Raw genomic sequence first — 17,703 nt, 5'->3', positions numbered from 1 at the left:
TGATTCTCACTTCTAGCGGTTGGCAAAGGAGCAATTACTACCTATGTTTACGTCATATGTTTGACGCGGACATCACACGAGGGACTCAAACTCACGAACTCCAGGTTGCAAATAAAAAATTCTCCCAATGAGTTATCGTAATCCTATATATATATAATTTATATATATATATATATATATATATATATATATATATATATATATATATATAAAGCACTAGAATGACCAACGATATGAACAATTGGAATTGTTAAATTTTCGGGACAACCTGTCCCTTCGTCAGGACGGGAAAGGATTACATTATGGAGAAAACACAAATATAATTAACAATAAGCACTAAAGCTACACTACAAAACTAGCTAAATACTTTTCCAGCGGATTACATGTTGCAGGCTCTGTTATTAACTCAAAAAAAGAATAAGAATCAGAGCGTGAACTCATCATGTCTGGTCACTGTGGTATCAATCGGTAAAGTGTGAAATATATATATTGCATTTTCTAAGTAGTACTTGAATATTTCGGTATAAAATACCGTTCATTTCTAGTCTTTTTATCATAAATCGTCCTCCTCGTGATTCTTACCTAGATTGATACTTCAGTAGTTTACTTGATACTATGATTGATCAATGCTGGGATAATGTTAAATGTGAGGTCAAATCGTATGATATTTAATGATCTACAATTATCTAATTTAAGCGCAACCTGTGCCAATACCACGTCGGACTAATAACTCGTCGATGGTGAGTAGCTGTTTGATATGAGTTACATATTCTTAATGTCTTATTTTATTAGTTTCATTGATATCGAAGCAAACTATTTTACAGCCCACGCCGCTATTTGTGAACACAATGCTACCGAAAGAGTTGACATGTCAACTAAACAAGGATTGTCCAATCATGTTACCGATACAAGGCAGTCCTGTGAATGAGTACATAATTTATTTATTTTTTCAAATTCATTTTTTTAAAATAATTTATCGTAAACAATCCATATACAGAAATGAAATACACATCTCCATTCTCTATGTAGGAGTTCGTTATTATTTGGACATATGGATAAGGGGATTGAACCAGGACAAATAAAGCTTGTGAATATTTCAACACCATTCAACCAGTGTATGGCACAATTCCATGTGAAACCATCAGAAATTGGAAGAAAATTCGTCTGCGTTCAAGCCCAAAGCTCTGAAATGTATGCATACTATTTGAAAAATACATAGATTATTTAAGTCATTCCTATATTGGTTTGCATCCGCCTTCGTACATCGTGCGTTAACTATTGAACATTTTAGCTTCTTTTTTATACCTATCCTTCCAATTCTTTTCAATTTTCGTATTAAGTATCTTTGGGACAAGAGAAACATAAATTGTTAATTTCAGGATTCTTGCTCCCACGGGGTAGCCCTTTACCAAAATCCCAGGGGTTGAGGTTTTGGTACCAGGTCTGAGCCAAAATGGTCATAGTGATGAAATGTGTGCGTTAACAATTGAATATATCTAACTTCTTGATAACTACCCTTCCAATTCAATGCGTGGGGATCCGGGTTAGATTAGGTCCTCAGTACCCCATTCTTATCATAAAAGGCTACTAAATGGGGCGGTCCTTCGGATGAGGGGCCAGAAAGGGTTTTGCACAATAAAGATCCATCTCTTGTCGAAGACCGTAAGCGCCGAGCATAGGTCTAGATTTAGCAGCCCTTCGCCGTCAATGGTGACATCTCCATGTGAGGCAAAAATTCTCGAAAGGGGCGTTAAACAATATTCAACAAACCAGCTTTTCCTATTCCTTTCAAATTCCTTACTGAGTATAATCTGGACAAGGGGGACATAAATTTTAAATTTCAGGACTTCTGTGCCACGAGGCCTTAGGGGCTTTAGTTTGCCAATACAACCTATCATTGGGTCAAAAGCTGTCTGACGTGTTTCATTCCAATTGTTAGTCCGTTCTTGGCACACTGATTTTGACTATAGATAACTCCGTTTACCTGATCAAGATATAGGGCTCACAGCGCGTATGACCGGTCGACAGGGGATGCTTACTCCTCCTAGGTAACTGATCCCACCTCTGGTGTGTCCAGGGGTTCGTGTTTGCCCAACTATCTATTTTGTATTGCTTATTGGAGTTATGAGATTGATCACTGTTCGTCATATTCGCCTTTCATTTAGAAGGAGTAGGTAGTCCTTTACCAAACCAGTAAATTTCAGGAATCCAAGAGTAGGGGTTTTGATACAAGGGTTAGACCAAAACGGTCATGATGATTAAATGTCTATCATTTCAACGACTTCTTTAATTTTGATGATACTGTATAAAACTTAAATGCATATTAAGGAAAAGTAGAATGAAAGGCGAAGATAACGAACAGTGATCAATCTCATAACTCCTATAAGCAATACAAAATAAAGAGTTGGACGGACCACTGGATATGGGATGTATCAAAATTGTGAATTTCGCAACCCTAAGGTCAGCCCTAAAATAATATTCAATTATCCTAGAAATATAATTTAGTTCAAATCTGACACCCTTGATATGTTTAGGTTTTTTGGCAGCCATTTTATTTGGTGTCCATTTTTAAAATTTGGAAAAAGGATTGCACCCCTTCCCATGACCTTTCAGCCCACAAAGTTTGAATTGCATATGTTGAAACACTCATAAAATCACATACATGCATTTATTGTTAATAATAACATATATAATGTAAAGTCTTTCATCAATATGGGCACTTTTGGGAACATTTGTGTTTTAAGAGCACATCTTTTTTCATATTAATTGAATGATAGTAATAATAGTTGAATATTAAAATTTAGCATAGATATGCAGAACATATATTGCAGCTCTTAGGGTTAGTGACTCAAGTGACCGATAAGGCCTGTGGGTTTCTTGTTTTATAATAACACAATGCATGTATATATTAATGTCTTATTTTTTAGGAATACAGATGAAATATGCATAAACATTATCATCACACCAGGTAAATAATAGTATAATTTTCACCAATTTATACAGTTACTGATAGGGTGAGGTGAATATAACACTTCTCAAGTAGCTAAGATATTGTATTGACCAACAAAATTTGAATTTTGCTTTCATTAGTTGCAGAATAAAGATCGATTTGAAGAAAAACCCTAACTTCAAGTACTTGACGGAAAGGAGGGGATAAGAACTTCCATACATTTCCGTCATCTGACATTCATTAGCAAATTCTATGGTCGTTATAACGATCTGGTTTGCCAATACAACCTATCATTCGGTCAAATGCTGTCTGACGTGCTTTATGTCGATTGTTAGACCGTTATTGGCACACTGATTTTGATTACGGATAACTCCGTATACCAGTTCAAAATATAGGGATGCTTACTCCTCCTAGGCACCTGATCCCACCTCTGGTATATCCATGGGTCCGTGTTTTCCCAACTCTCTATTTTGAATTGCTTATATGAGTTATGATATTGATCACTGTTCGTTATCTTCACCTTTCATCGATTACACGATTTTTAACAAATTATTTTAACGTACATTGAAAACGACATTCAAAGACCACCTATACCCTTTCATTTGCAAATGCATAGTAAAAAAAAAAGTATAAAGCGAATATAACGAACATTGATCAATCTCATGAACGTTATAAACAATACAAGGAGTAGGACAAAGACGAACCCCTGGACACATGGGAGGTTAGATCAGGCGTCTAGGAGGAGTAAGCACCCCCTGTTGACCAGTCACACCCGCCATGACCTCTATATTTTGATCAGGTACACGGAATAATCTGTGGTCAAAATCAGTATGTAAAGAACGGCCTAACAGTTGGTATGAAACACGCCAGACAGCATTCAACCTAACGACATATTGTATTTGCAAAGAGATCATCATAACTACCATAGACTATAGAGTGTTATTTGGGTAGTTATTTTTGATAATCGATGTGGATCAACATGCCTCATATTTATATATTGTGTATTTAGTTGGTCATACACTGAACTTTTCGTCTTGCCCGCATTCCTCATTGAAAATATATTCGTAGTCTTCGGTGATCAGGTCTTCCAATAGTATGTTGGAATTCCAATGGGCACGAATTGTGCTCCTTTATTAGTTGACTTGTTTCTATATTCAAAGCTTCCACATCAGAGGAAAAAATATCTTGCTATATCTTGCTATGGCTTTCAACTCAACATTTTGAAATGTCGAAGACGTTTTATCTATGTAAAATAACCAAATTTGCTTGTCGATTTGATATTTGATTTGAAACACAAGACACGAAAGAATCTTCTACATCTGCTTCGTTGGAATATTTTATTAAACTTGAATGTTTAATAACATGAACGGCAAAATAACAACTCAACTTTATGACAAACGGGATTTCAGTTTCTCCATCGTCAACTTCCCATATTTATGTAGAAATATTCCATTATCACCTGCAAATGGTGCTTGTGTATCTCTCAACTGATTCGATACTCAAGAGCTTGTTTTGTGTATGATCTGATTTTAAATAGAAGCAGGCTGCTAACAAATAAGTTGATGTTACAGGAATTTCATCAGTCTTGTTTAAAGTCAGCATTTCGTAAATTCTACGGTCATTATAATTATCTAATTTACTAATGCAATCTGTCATTGAAACATATGCTATTTGACCTGTTTCATACCAATTGTTAAGTCGTTCTTTACTCGCTGAGTTTGACTACGGATTGTTCCGTTTAATTGATCCAGGTATAGGGATCACGGCCTATGTTTGACCGGTCGACAGGGGATGCTTACCCCTTCTAGGCACCTGATCCCACCGCTGGTACATGTATGTCGAAGGGTTCATGCTTGACCTACTCTTAATCTATATTCTTTATAGGATTTGTGATTGTTATTTTCACCTACGTCATTTTTCTCAAATCGAGTTAACTGAGCCACATCAGGATTTTTGCACGATGTACACTTGGATTTGAAACAAATGTTGATTTCAATGGGAAATCCGACTACTTATGAGTTGGATGTCAGCCAATCAAAAAAGTGGGAATTGATGAATCGTAATATAATTAGTGATATTGTTATTTATGGAATAACAATCTTCTCATTTTGTTGTTTGCGACCGTTTGTGCTAATTTAAAGGTTGCATACTGAGTATAACCATGGACGCATTATCGGAGCCGGTAAAACGGACGTTTGTGGCCGTTAAATCGGCATTACCGCTCGCAAATTGCAAATGAGAAGATAGTTATTCCCATTATAATGCAATTCATGCATTTTGCTTGATGTTTACATCTTATTTTGTTGAGTTTTGCCTTTTTGTGATGCAAAGTACGGTACGAAATGTTTACGATTGATGTGTTTTATGTCATTCTATCATGACGTCAAAGCATTAGCCAACCAAAATATAGATTACAAACATTTGCATTACAATAAAAATTTGATTGTTGATTAGATATATACATATTTTCGTATGCTCATTATTAGCAGAACTTATTCATATATATGATTCATTTTTTTTAGACAACGCCTTGACAACAATTTCTTCAATCGTAAGTTATATGATTATATATCTTATTACGTATCACGAAAAGCATACTATCACCAGCAATTTTGAAATAATAAAATTGATTATATAAGTTTTCTGCCGTTCTAATTCAACAGCTCAAACTAACCTAAATTATTTGTACTAAAATGCATAATCCCAATATGCAGAACGGTTCTCGTGTGCAAATGCAACACATTTTATAAACAATATTTTGTAAAATTATTCCTCAAATCTTTAAACAACATTCTGTAAAAAGAACAATATTATAAGTAAGAATATAAACATATTGATGAAGTAGGGGAGGGGCCTGTTTAAGGACTTATAACTCCGTGATGTCCGTAGCACACCGGAGTGAATGAATGATTCGACTGTTGATTTGAAAACTTCTATGAAGGTGTTATGGATTGTCTTTCAAACAAACATTTAGAGGTGGATTGCTAAAAAAATAAGACACTCGAGATCTCTCTGTCATCGACATAATCTGTATTAAATGGTTATCTTTTTTCTATTATGTTCTTAAAATATCTCTGATAAACAAATGATTACATGTAAATTATATTCTGTTCTGTGTTATTAGTGAGTACATTTTGTAATTAATTGCATTATGATGGAAACTAAAATAACATTCTTTGTTGTCAATATTTTCCGGGCAGAACTTAAATGCGACGTTTTATTCCAAATACGATATAAACTTAACAACTGTTATTTCATAGACAATTTTAAGAAACCAACGTAGCGAACATGTCTTCCAAATTACGTCTAGCCGTTATGCCTCAATGTATATATATATATATATATATATATATATATATATATATATATATATATATAATTTCTCCACACTTTAATCCAAAAATGAGAGAATATGGACTCCTTAGCTTCTAGTGTAATATTACATTGATGAGCTACCACAGACAACCCTTTACAGTATTAAGAGAAAAGGGTATTTGGCAATTGTCAATCACCCTGTCTTGAAGGACCCCAACAGCATTATTAACATCCTCTTGAAAGTTAAGATAGATTAAGAATGATGTATATGAATTTTTCTTCCTTTATTCGGTAAAAACTTTCATGACCTGTGTCAATTCTTCTAAGATCTCAGACATCGAGAATAATAAAACTTATCATTTTCTGAATTTTGCTTCAAACGACCTCTCATCCCGTGGGGATCCGGGTTAGAATAGGTCCTCAGTACCCCCTTGCTTGTCGTAAGAGGCAACTAAATGGGGCGGTCCTTCGGATGAGACCGCAAAAACCGAGGTCCCGTGTCACAGCAGGTGTGGCACGATAAAGATCCCTCCCTGCTTAATGGCCATAAGCGCCGAGCATAGGCCTAAATTTTGCAGTCCTTCACCGGCATTGGTGACGTCTCCATATGAGTGAAATATTATCGAGCGAGACGTTAAACAATATTCATTCAATCAATCAAACGACCTCTCAAGTTTTCTTGAGACACGTATGGTTTCCCTTGGAGAAAATGAAAACCTTGCAGGAATATAATTAAGTTCACATTCTGGTATCTAACAAAAATATCTCATTACTGAATATATCTGTTGTCTGTTCAATTTTACTGAAGTATGCGGCGGATTATGGATAGGTTTTTTGCTAATTCTATTATGTAGTATTTTCTTATCATCGCATTATAGCATTGACCTGTGTCAATTCTTCTAAGATCTCAGACATCGAAAATAAAACTTATCATTTTCTGAATTTTGCTTCAAACGACCTCTCATACTTTTTAAATGATACGCGCAATTTAGAACCTACTGTAACAAGCTACTATGTCCGTATCTGGTTGATATGAAATATGCTATTACAAATATTATCATAAGAGACAGTGATTTTATTCAGGTAGCGCCAGAAATAATTTCGCCCTCCTTGCCGAATGGAACGGTGTTACAGTGTGAAAATGGACCAGATGGTTGTCACATACAGCTTGTTACTAAACCAACACCAGGGTCCATTTCCTGGTAAGAAAAATATTATTTCTAAGCTCGATGAATATATATAATAATAATTCACGAGAATGCAGGACTATACTTTGATTTTGTTTTTTATGTAATTCGTATAAACAAAAATTATGAATATCGCTTATCTGAAGTTTTAATCTATATCAAGTCAAATCTCTGAAATTGTTTGATGTTTTACTATCTAGTCATTTTGATTTTAGTCCCACCGTGGAAAACACACAAATGTCCTCTTTATCAAACGTTCACGGTTTTACATCTGAAGCGGTTGCAAGCTTGGCTTCAGCTTGTTACGTAGATTTGTCTGTGAAACCTGACTATCCTGGAAATCATACTCTGTGTATCAAAGCACGAGAAAAAGAGTGAGTGATTCAACATTTTATCAAAATCCGAAGTATTGTACGTTAAGCTCTTTTATTTTGTGCTTTTATAATACCTTCAAAATAGATTGGATGTATTTTAACATGAATAAAATTTTAAAAGTTAGTGTTTGATCTTTGATAAGAAAATGTTTAATTTCTATTAAAATCTTATCTTTATGAACCATTAAGGTCTTTGGTTAAAGTATATATATAGCTTATAATTTTAACTATTCATAACAATTGCATTATTTCAGCAAAACAGGGAATGAAAGATGCTACACTATCCAAGTGGTGACTAATGCCAATGAAACTTTCGGTACTCTAAACACCAGTTTCTTAGATATCTCGTTTTAGCATTGGTTGATTGTGTTAAGGGTATAAATAATTATTTTTGATATTTTGTTATCCTTAAGGTGGGCCCTGTCAAGACATTCACTGTTATAACGGTGGACGATGTGAGGCGGATTCTACTTCACAATCAACGTGTGTCTGTCCTGTCGAATATTTTGGAAGTGACTGCCGGGAAAGTAAGCTCTCTCTCTCTCTCTCTCTCTCTCTCTCTCTCTCTCTCTCTCTCTCTCTCTCTCTCTCTCTCTCTCTGAAATAGATGACTGATTACTAATTACTCTATCTCTATTTAAGGTCGAATTCCTCCCCTTACACACGGCAACATGGTAAAGGTAAATATCTTCCTTGGTTTTAATATTTTACATCAATATGGAATATGAGTCACAAAATAAAGATAATGTTTCTCTCCTAATATTTTTAGTCAAATATCACTACTCCAACATTTACCGGCACAGCCATACCTGACGTCATACAGTGCACCATCAGTACCCCGTGCGGCATCCCACTAATCGTCACTGGTCCACCCGGGTATATGTGAGTAATACTGAAAACTGAAATTATGAAATTTATGTCTTTCAGAAGTATGTACCAATAGTTACATACTATTTGTTCCATGGAATATGCTATTTCCGAGTTGCCCAATAGTTCTTTCCCTTTGTGGAACTCTTACGCACAGTGTGATGCAAACCATCCTTTCGTCCACACGCGGTGGGTAAACAAACTTATCGCTGCCTTCATATATTGCCTAAAGGATGATTATCAGACATCAAGCAAACACCCAAACCGCAGGGACACACAATTATACCCGGTAGTAAGTTTATGAGTATTTGATAATAAAATAGCTCAAACAAAACTCGATAATCACCATCTTTCTTTGATTAAAGTATCACTCATACAGAAGAGGAAATAAAAAATAATTTCATATATAATTTAATGGCCAAATTCAAACAAATATTATTCTTCATATGATCAGTTTAATGTATATCAACAGCTGATATAAACAAAAGTTACGCTTTCATAACTTTTTTCCTTATTTACATAGCTAGTCTATAATACAAGTATACATCTTGTACCCACCCAAGCGTTCAACAGAATACTGAACGTACCTCCAATACAGAAGAGCCGATATCTCGGAAATTGCGTATTGAGCCACATTTTTTGCAGCATTAGAAATTCAATTATCAATTTGCAAATCAGTAATATTCGTATTTAAGTCATCAGATTAGAAAATGCTTTCAGTCTTGATGTTTGATATCCCTTGTCTGGAATTCGAAAATAGTAAAATGACCAAGTTTTGTTGTGTTTTTGCACACTGTAGCCCCACTGTGGATACGGACAGTCCTTATGTGATTCATCCTGTGAAGACAGACACGTTTCCAGGAAAGACAAACACAACATTTCAAACAAATATCAAAATATTCGCATCAAAAGAAGGTCAACATAAGATTTGCGCAAGTGTATTTGGCAAGAAGTAAGTCAATTATTTACTTTAACTCTTTGGGGGATTGATTTTTTTCGATCTTCACATATATGTACCCATGTAGTTCGCTGTATCATAGCAATTAGTTCGAATATTGATCCCGGCAATCGTGTGAAGCCTATGATCTTTCACTTAAATATGTGACTGTTCCATCGCCAAGAGTCTGCCATTAGAAGGGAAAATCGCATGTCTTTTGGATGTAACCTTAAAAACGGTAGGAGTTAGTATGACTCTCAATGCTACAATATTGAGTGTTACGCATGGGTCAAATACAATGTAATTTGGCACTTCGTTTACGGCCGATGAGGTCCCGGTATGAATAGAATATTTTGAAGAAAAACAATCAAGTTCACGTATGTTTTGAACAACGCATTTTTACTTCTATTTGTTGAAATATTTGAATAGTCACATATTCATTGTTAAATGTTTATTTGACACATCATATTTGATTTATAGAAGCAAAGGAGACGAAATCTGTTTTCAAGCCAATTTTACCTCAGTCACCTCTACGGCGTCTCCTACAATTGTGCGTATTTGGGAAACATCGTGCATAGTCTTATTCTCTTTGCAGTGAGTTTTGCTTTACTTTGTGATTTTTCATATTGTTACTAGAATTTTAACATGATTTAACCTTAAACACAGAACATACAAGAACCAACCATTCCTGATACATCTTCTGTCAAATGTTTGGAGGGCACAGTTTGCCATCTGCTTGTTCATACTTCCAAAGATAACAGCGGTAATTGGTAAGTTAAGAATGCCAATACTAATAAAATCCATTGAGTATACAGTCCACTCCACTTATATTGAAGTCGGTTATATTGAAATATCTGTTATATTGAAGTTAAAATAAATCCCCCAGTAGCAATATTTGTGTAGTTCAGCATTAGTTATATTGAACATTGGATATAATGAACAATTCAGGTCGGTCACCTGAATTTCATTATATCCGGAGTAGACTGTATAGAATCTATCTGATGGTTAAAACCAAGCAAATCTCGTTTAGTATTCAGCCAAGGGTGTTACCGCATACACCAGGAACTTTCGTCATTAGTACCGAACAGACTACCCTTAAACCACAACTATGTGTCACAGACATTGCAACAAAGGTCAATCATGGAGAAACGAAGAAGATATGTGTAGGAACTGCTAGGTTTGTACATTATTGTATCATTGTAGCTGCACTGTAGTGTACCAGTTTCTGCAAAGCACAAACGTGTAAGACGAAATATTTTAGTGTACGAAAATAATATAAAATTATTTTTGTCTGTTTCAGAAGTTCCGCTGAGAAGAGATGCGTCACTATAAATCCGACGAGTAACTCCACAAGTATGAATGTTTTTCTCGTGTTTACAATTGTGACTTTCCTCTGGATTGGAATTAAATAACATTGAAAATTATGGGTTCTTACTGTAAACAAAATGACATCTTATTTCAGCTTCCAACTGCCAACAAGTGTCTTGTAATGGAGGGCACTGTTTGTCGACCAATCAGTTTTACTTGTGTGTCTGTCCTGTTGGGTATAGTGGAAAGAATTGCCAAAATAAAGGTATGTTTTTAGCATTGAATTATTTCAATATTTATGATGAATTTATGATGAATTCAAGCAGTGCCCTTAATGTCAATGAAATTTCTTTTTAAAAGAGGGGTTCAGTAGTTTACACAATTTCATTGGTTGGTTGATAGACCAAATGATGTACGCTCAATATCTTGCGAATCTTTTGCTTGACGAACAACTAGTAGCCCCTAAGGAATAGATTACTCTTTTATTTATGAGCCCACAAGGTTAGGAGTCGAACTATTCCGGAATCAAGAAATTGTTTTTTGCTCACTTTTTTATAGCCCTTCGTTTGAAAAATATCAAATTTAGTGTACATGTAATCCTAAGAAGCAGGTAATCGTTATTGATTTTAAGATCTTTTTAAAAAAAAATCGAAGGTTAGAGGTCAAACTTTTCTGCAGAAAACAAAATATTGTTTTCTTAATATTTGAAATCCCTTCCCTGAATGCCATTATTATATACAATCAAAGGCGTAAGTATCATTTGAATTCAGCATTTTTTCCTGGTATGAAGCATATTTTAAAATTCCTTGTTTTATTGCAGCTCTGCATGTACCAATACCAAGAATCGATGCATCAAATATCACAACAGTAAGTTGAACTCTGTTCATTGGTGTTTTATGAATAATCGTTTACGAAAGCGCTTCAAGAAGCAACACAGTTCATGCTGAAAGTGAAATTTATTTCTTAAGTCTATATTTTACTTTCATTTCTGTCGGAATTCCCAGTCATTGTAATAGACGTACTATATTTATCAATATTCATATGCGCATTGTATACAACCTCTACGCATTCATAAGGAAAACCATATCATTACATGTACAATTTGTAAAAATATCAAAGGCAAACTCATTGGAAATGTAAATATAAAAGCGTGAACTGCTTTATAAGATATTTAGTTTAATAATCATATTTTGAATTTAATATAACGTCGAAGTAATTACAATATTGTACCCCCAGCTTGCTAGTAAATAAGTACATGTGTCGTAAATTGCGTCGATAAGTTCCAATCAATTGAAAAAATCGATGAGTATTTTTTGACTACCTCATTATGACCTTTTGGTATATCAAAGCTTGATATAACCAAATCCCGAAAATTTCACAACATTATTGTTCGTGTCATTGGTCATTTCATTCCTTTATGAAAAGATGAAGATAACGAACAGTGATCAATTTCATAACTACCATAAGGAATACAAAATTGAGAGTTGGACAAACACGGAACTCTGAATATAACTGAGGTGGGAACAGGTGCCTAAGAGTAATAAGCATCACCTGTCGACTGTTCTCATCCGCTGCGAGTCCTATATCTTGATCATGTAAACTGAGTAATCCGTAGTCAAAATTAGTGTATAAAGAACCGCGTAACAATTGGTATGAAACACGTCAGACAGCTTTTTTTACCCAAAGACAGGTTGTATTGGTAAACTAGATCGTTATAACATCCATAGAATTTGCGAAATGTTTACTTTATACGAGACTGTTTAAACCCTGTAACATCACCTTGTTTATCAGTAGCCTGCCTCGATTTAAAAACTTATCATATGCAGAACAAGCCCTTGCGTATGTTATCAGTTGAGAGAAATAAACACCACATGCAAGAATATTGCTACATGAAAAATAAAATTTACGATGGAGAGATTTCCTGTTTGTCATAATTTGGAGTTGTTAATTTCAGTGTTTAATAAAATATCCTAATATGAAAAACTCATTGTCACTTATTTCGAATTCACTGGGGTATATCGATTCATCAGATGAATGAAAGTGAGTATTTGTATAGATAAAACGTTGTCGATATACAATTCCGTGCAGTATTTTTAAAAACGTTCAAACTTCCAAAAAAAATTACAAAGGAAAGCTGATTTAACATTTTTAAGGTGATTATAATCGTTTCCTTAAAAGTGTACAAGTTATTTCTAACATTTGTTGTGAGTCATCATGATTATAAAGTGTAGTGAATTAATAGAAAATTAATTCGTTTCTGCGAGAACTATCATAATCTATTATCAATAAAGTCCCAATTTATTATTTTTTGTAGAACTCAACTGTTTTTGTAAACACCGGTGTTCCTAGTGAAGTCAACTGCAATTTGAATCAGCCGTGTGAATTCCCTCTTCCAATTTCTGGGCAAAATCTATCTAAGTATACCATTTATCTTTCTATTGTTGTTTGAGACCTTTCTAAAGATCAAATGTATGTTGATAAAATCTTTCTTTAGCTGAAACGAAATTTTTGTGTCTTTCTATTCAGCAAATCTTTAACTATTGGATACAAAGATCCTACTTTGGAAAATTGTCAAGCAACCTTGAAAGGTGCGAATGTGAAGATTGCAAGTTTTTGTATCAAACCAACTCAAGTCGGCAATCAAACAATCTGTGTGCAGACTCGAAATATCCTTGGGTATGATATATTATAATTATATTATCAAACTTTTATGTCGTAATCCTTTGATTATAGCACTACAAGGTGGAATGATTTCCGTTTTTGAATAAAATATGCTTGCTGTTTTTAACAAGTGTGAGCATGTATTGTGTTATTTTGTATTTGTATAAGAACGTGATTTTATTCTTGTGAAAAATGGTCATTTTCCTTCAGGGTCAACGTTGATGAAGTTTGTTTGAAGATTCACACTAATTCTGGTATGATTAAAGAATGCTGTTTACACCAAACAATAGGATTTATTTACGATTAAATATAATGACCCATTTTAAATAAATAATCAAACCTTTGATCTGTTTTTCAGGATTATTCACCACGGCAACTTCGCACAATGTACGTATTCCTTGGTTAATGTCTACAAAGCTACACAATTTTAATTTTAGATTTATTTAGAAAAATAATTAATTGTTGTTCGTTATCAAACATTACCGCTCGATTGTATTTCAAAGCAAAATAACCAGTATCTAAAACTTGCATGCGTTTGATTGGCAATAATTCAAAATTATACATGTTATTACATATGATTACTATTGTTGTGAAGGATTACATCACCAGACCATCGTACACGGATGGATCAGTCGTGAAATGTGTGGTGGACAGTACGTGTTATATACCAATGATTACCGACCCAGCCTCAAATCCACCGTGGTATATTAGCTTACGTTCTCTATCTTCAAAAGATCTTGAGCTGAAATAAATTTTCGATTTGTTTAAATCAATGTACATAGTATTTCATTCTGTCATCGAAAGAACTTAAGATGACATAAATTTCGAATTGTTTTTTAAATGAATGTGCATAATATTTCAAATGATGCTGTCTATTTAGCCCTAGTGTAAAACCAACTGAGAGAAATGGTTTAGAAAACGTCCATGCTTTTACACCGTCCACTGCAACTAATGGCAAATGTTTTGGGAACATAGCAATTATTCCTCGTAAAGAAGAGATGGGAAGACGTGCACTGTGTTTCCAAACAGTAACACAAACGTACGTAGGGTATCTGTTTACATAATTCGCTTCTTCTTGAATCATTGAATGCATGAAAGGTGAAGATAACGAACAATGATCAATCTCATAACTCCCATAAGATAGATACAAAATAGGGAGTTGGGCAAACATGAACCCCTGGATGTACCAGAGGTGGGATATTATAGTACATGTAGTTATTATATAGCCACCAATGCTTAAGTTTTTTTTATTACTTTCGATTTCACACAGTGTGATCCGATTTTCCGTATCACCACACTGTGGTTTTCTGATTCCATATCAGTATCCTCTGAAACTGATGACGTCACAATGCATCAACTCAACGGTTTTTGTGTGGAAAATATCGACCGCGTCGCAAACAACACTGCGTACACAAAAATAATTTTACTGTATGCTTATGATTCTCATATTTTGGAATGCATTTATGATCTTATAAACGTGGATTTCAAAATATAATAAATTTATCATTACTACGGTAACTTGATCAGAAGAGTTGGAACACGGCCGTTTGATCTGATCATCCGACCTGTCAACAAGACGTGATATGACTATCCGGATCAAGTTATTGTAGTAATAAAATACATTTAACTTAAAAATACATGTATATGAGAAGAAAGTATTAGGATTACATACTCCTTTGTATTTAAATATAGCTCAAATGTACTACACTCTTCCCAGTATTCAACGATGGAACATGCTGTGAATGTATTTCTTGAATATGTCCTAGTAGTATCAGTGTCTTCGGAATCCGTATTCAGAGGGATCTGATGTAGAAAATGTTAAACAATGTAACTTCGTATTATTGTTTTCTTCGCTGGTTTAAACCCTTGGATTGGGGCATGATTAAGAGACAGTCCATTGGAAATCAGGATAAGTAAAAATGTCATTAAGTCCCACTCTTAATCTTGTTTTCTTTTCCCAAAAGGTTTGTTTTAGAATGTATTTCATCCGCAGTAATGGTTTTCCTGTATCGAATGCAATGGTTGTGAAAACGAACGAAATGTCACTAATTCTACAAAGTTCAGTGCAATGACAAGATATATCTACCTTTTATATCACAGAAATACATTAGTGTATTACATTACCTGATCAAGATGTAGAGCTCACGGTGGGTGTGACCGGTCAACAGGGGATGCTTACTTCTCCTAGGCACCTGGTCCCACCTCTGGTATGTCCAAGGGTCCGTGTTTGCCCAACTATCGATTTTGTATTCCTTATAGGAGTAATGAGATTGATCACTGTTCGTTATCTTCACCTTTCATCAGTAGATTTTAAAAGTGAGTTTTATTTTAATATCATATATGTCTATGTGCATGTTTTAAAATTATTTTTAGAAATGTCATTTCCAAAAATTCTATGTGCCCATCTTTGCCTGATCTTTCTATAAACGGTTCCTTTATCTTGCATATACTTTCCTGTTACAAATATGTATTAACGTATGTTTTGCAATTTGTATTTCAGTGGTGCTGGACCAGAACACTGTTTAGTTATTGATGTTGTTAATTCTGCCAGTGAGACTACAGGTATAAAATATATTCATCTACAATTTGTTAATTGCAAATGAACGCTGGATATAAGAAAAATATGCAAATTGAATTAATAATAAGAAAACATATGAGGCTGTACTAATTAATAATAAGAAAACATATGAGGCTGTACTATCTTCCATTTTTCTTGTTGTATTACATTTTTCATGCTTTAATCACATAGGAGGGCCATGTCAAACAACGCATTGTGAGCATTTCAGTCCTTGTATTTCCGATGTTGTCGGCAACACGGCCATATGCAATTGTTCTGGTGAATATACTGGAAACCTGTGCGAACAAATAGGTAATTTCTCTCTGAAGTAAAGTTTCCAATTGCAAATGTGCTTTGATTCAGATCATTGATATTACTGATCTAATTTGATTTAGTATGAACTCCTCCTTTCATAAGAAGAGTTGAATTTATGCGCACACTATTATATTCCGCTGATATTAAGGAGGACAATAATACCGTTGCAATGTATTGAGTTCAGTCTAATGCTGATTTTTCCAGAAAAATTGAAAAACCATGATTTCTTAATGGATGCGTAATTCCCGACTGGTATTATGTCAAAATTATAGAATCCATATCATATCGCATATTAGACGACCAGGCAACGATGCATTCCAAGCAAGACCCCATTATGTATCCGTTGGTTACGTTGGAATAACTGTTTATTTGCTTCAAAACCCAACTCAGTAGTACGATAGTTTCATGAAGTTTATTCTTGCTATTTCAATCTTATCCTATCTGGGCGAAACTTTGCATGTTAAGATTGATTGATGAAATTATGCATTTGAATATATATACAAGTAGCTACAAAATTGCAACTCATCAAATATTCATATTTCATTGATGGGGCATAATTTCAAAGTGAATATTACATTTTAAAAACTCACTCAGTTTGTTGTTTTACGTCCCACTCGACGACGTTTTACTCGTGTAGAGACGTCACCAGCTGTAGGAGAAGTGCCAACAATTTTTACCAATGCTTAGCGCTTACGGCTGTAACTGTGAGGGTTCGTTATCGTGCCAATGACTGCCCTGACACGTGACCTTAGACCTAGTGCATTTACAGTACGCTTTGTAATTTTCTATTTGTATGCAATATTTCTTATTTCCTATAAGTTGTCCTTTGTACGATCTGTTTTCCCTTTTAAAACAGGCACAACCCAAGATATTACCAAGGCGCCAGCATCATCTCCAAGAAGTTCTGATACTATTGATTCAATCCTTATTTCAGATGCAGCAACCCAAGAGATAATAACCACATCACTTTCAGTTTATTCTTCAAATCAACACCCGGTCAACACATCACCTGTATCACTTCATTTACCTCAAACATGTGATATCAGTATGTATATGATATTAAAATGTGCTACAACTGCAAGTTTATAGAACTAATCAGAACAAGAAACATGCCATACTACCATTCTGATTTTTTTTTTAGGTCTGAGTGACGCAGTGAGTATATATTTTTCATCCTCTGAACATCAATTTCACAAAATAAAAGCTGTGTTTCAATATCATTATCATGTATT

The 17,703-nt window shown here is 34.4% G+C and overlaps 1 protein-coding gene across 1 annotated transcript in view; it reads left to right on the top strand.

The window, feature by feature from the left end:
* The window catches only part of LOC125651136 (uncharacterized), a 96,037-nt gene that overhangs the window by 77,963 nt on the left and 371 nt on the right, over positions 1 to 17,703 (top strand). Inside the window, exons 93-120 of the mRNA XM_056166095.1 lie at positions 697 to 740; positions 825 to 928; positions 1,030 to 1,191; positions 2,928 to 2,968; positions 5,473 to 5,501; positions 7,349 to 7,467; positions 7,668 to 7,826; positions 8,081 to 8,142; positions 8,240 to 8,353; positions 8,469 to 8,506; positions 8,596 to 8,708; positions 9,493 to 9,645; positions 10,111 to 10,180; positions 10,297 to 10,400; positions 10,661 to 10,807; positions 10,931 to 10,983; positions 11,093 to 11,203; positions 11,759 to 11,805; positions 13,253 to 13,356; positions 13,465 to 13,614; positions 13,810 to 13,853; positions 13,958 to 13,986; positions 14,195 to 14,301; positions 14,480 to 14,638; positions 16,100 to 16,161; positions 16,349 to 16,468; positions 17,406 to 17,516; positions 17,613 to 17,626. Coding sequence (XP_056022070.1) covers positions 697 to 740; positions 825 to 928; positions 1,030 to 1,191; positions 2,928 to 2,968; positions 5,473 to 5,501; positions 7,349 to 7,467; positions 7,668 to 7,826; positions 8,081 to 8,142; positions 8,240 to 8,353; positions 8,469 to 8,506; positions 8,596 to 8,708; positions 9,493 to 9,645; positions 10,111 to 10,180; positions 10,297 to 10,400; positions 10,661 to 10,807; positions 10,931 to 10,983; positions 11,093 to 11,203; positions 11,759 to 11,805; positions 13,253 to 13,356; positions 13,465 to 13,614; positions 13,810 to 13,853; positions 13,958 to 13,986; positions 14,195 to 14,301; positions 14,480 to 14,638; positions 16,100 to 16,161; positions 16,349 to 16,468; positions 17,406 to 17,516; positions 17,613 to 17,626 — 2,570 coding nt within the window. The remainder of the gene's footprint in view (positions 1 to 696; positions 741 to 824; positions 929 to 1,029; positions 1,192 to 2,927; positions 2,969 to 5,472; positions 5,502 to 7,348; positions 7,468 to 7,667; positions 7,827 to 8,080; positions 8,143 to 8,239; positions 8,354 to 8,468; positions 8,507 to 8,595; positions 8,709 to 9,492; positions 9,646 to 10,110; positions 10,181 to 10,296; positions 10,401 to 10,660; positions 10,808 to 10,930; positions 10,984 to 11,092; positions 11,204 to 11,758; positions 11,806 to 13,252; positions 13,357 to 13,464; positions 13,615 to 13,809; positions 13,854 to 13,957; positions 13,987 to 14,194; positions 14,302 to 14,479; positions 14,639 to 16,099; positions 16,162 to 16,348; positions 16,469 to 17,405; positions 17,517 to 17,612; positions 17,627 to 17,703) is intronic.

The sequence above is a fragment of the Ostrea edulis genome, chromosome 5 (genome assembly GCF_947568905.1).
Source record: "Ostrea edulis chromosome 5, xbOstEdul1.1, whole genome shotgun sequence".
In the NCBI taxonomy this organism is placed as follows: Eukaryota; Metazoa; Mollusca; class Bivalvia; order Ostreida; family Ostreidae; genus Ostrea; species Ostrea edulis.
The sequence above is the reverse complement of the archived record's forward strand: the minus strand, read 5'-3'. Positions and strand labels throughout refer to the sequence as shown.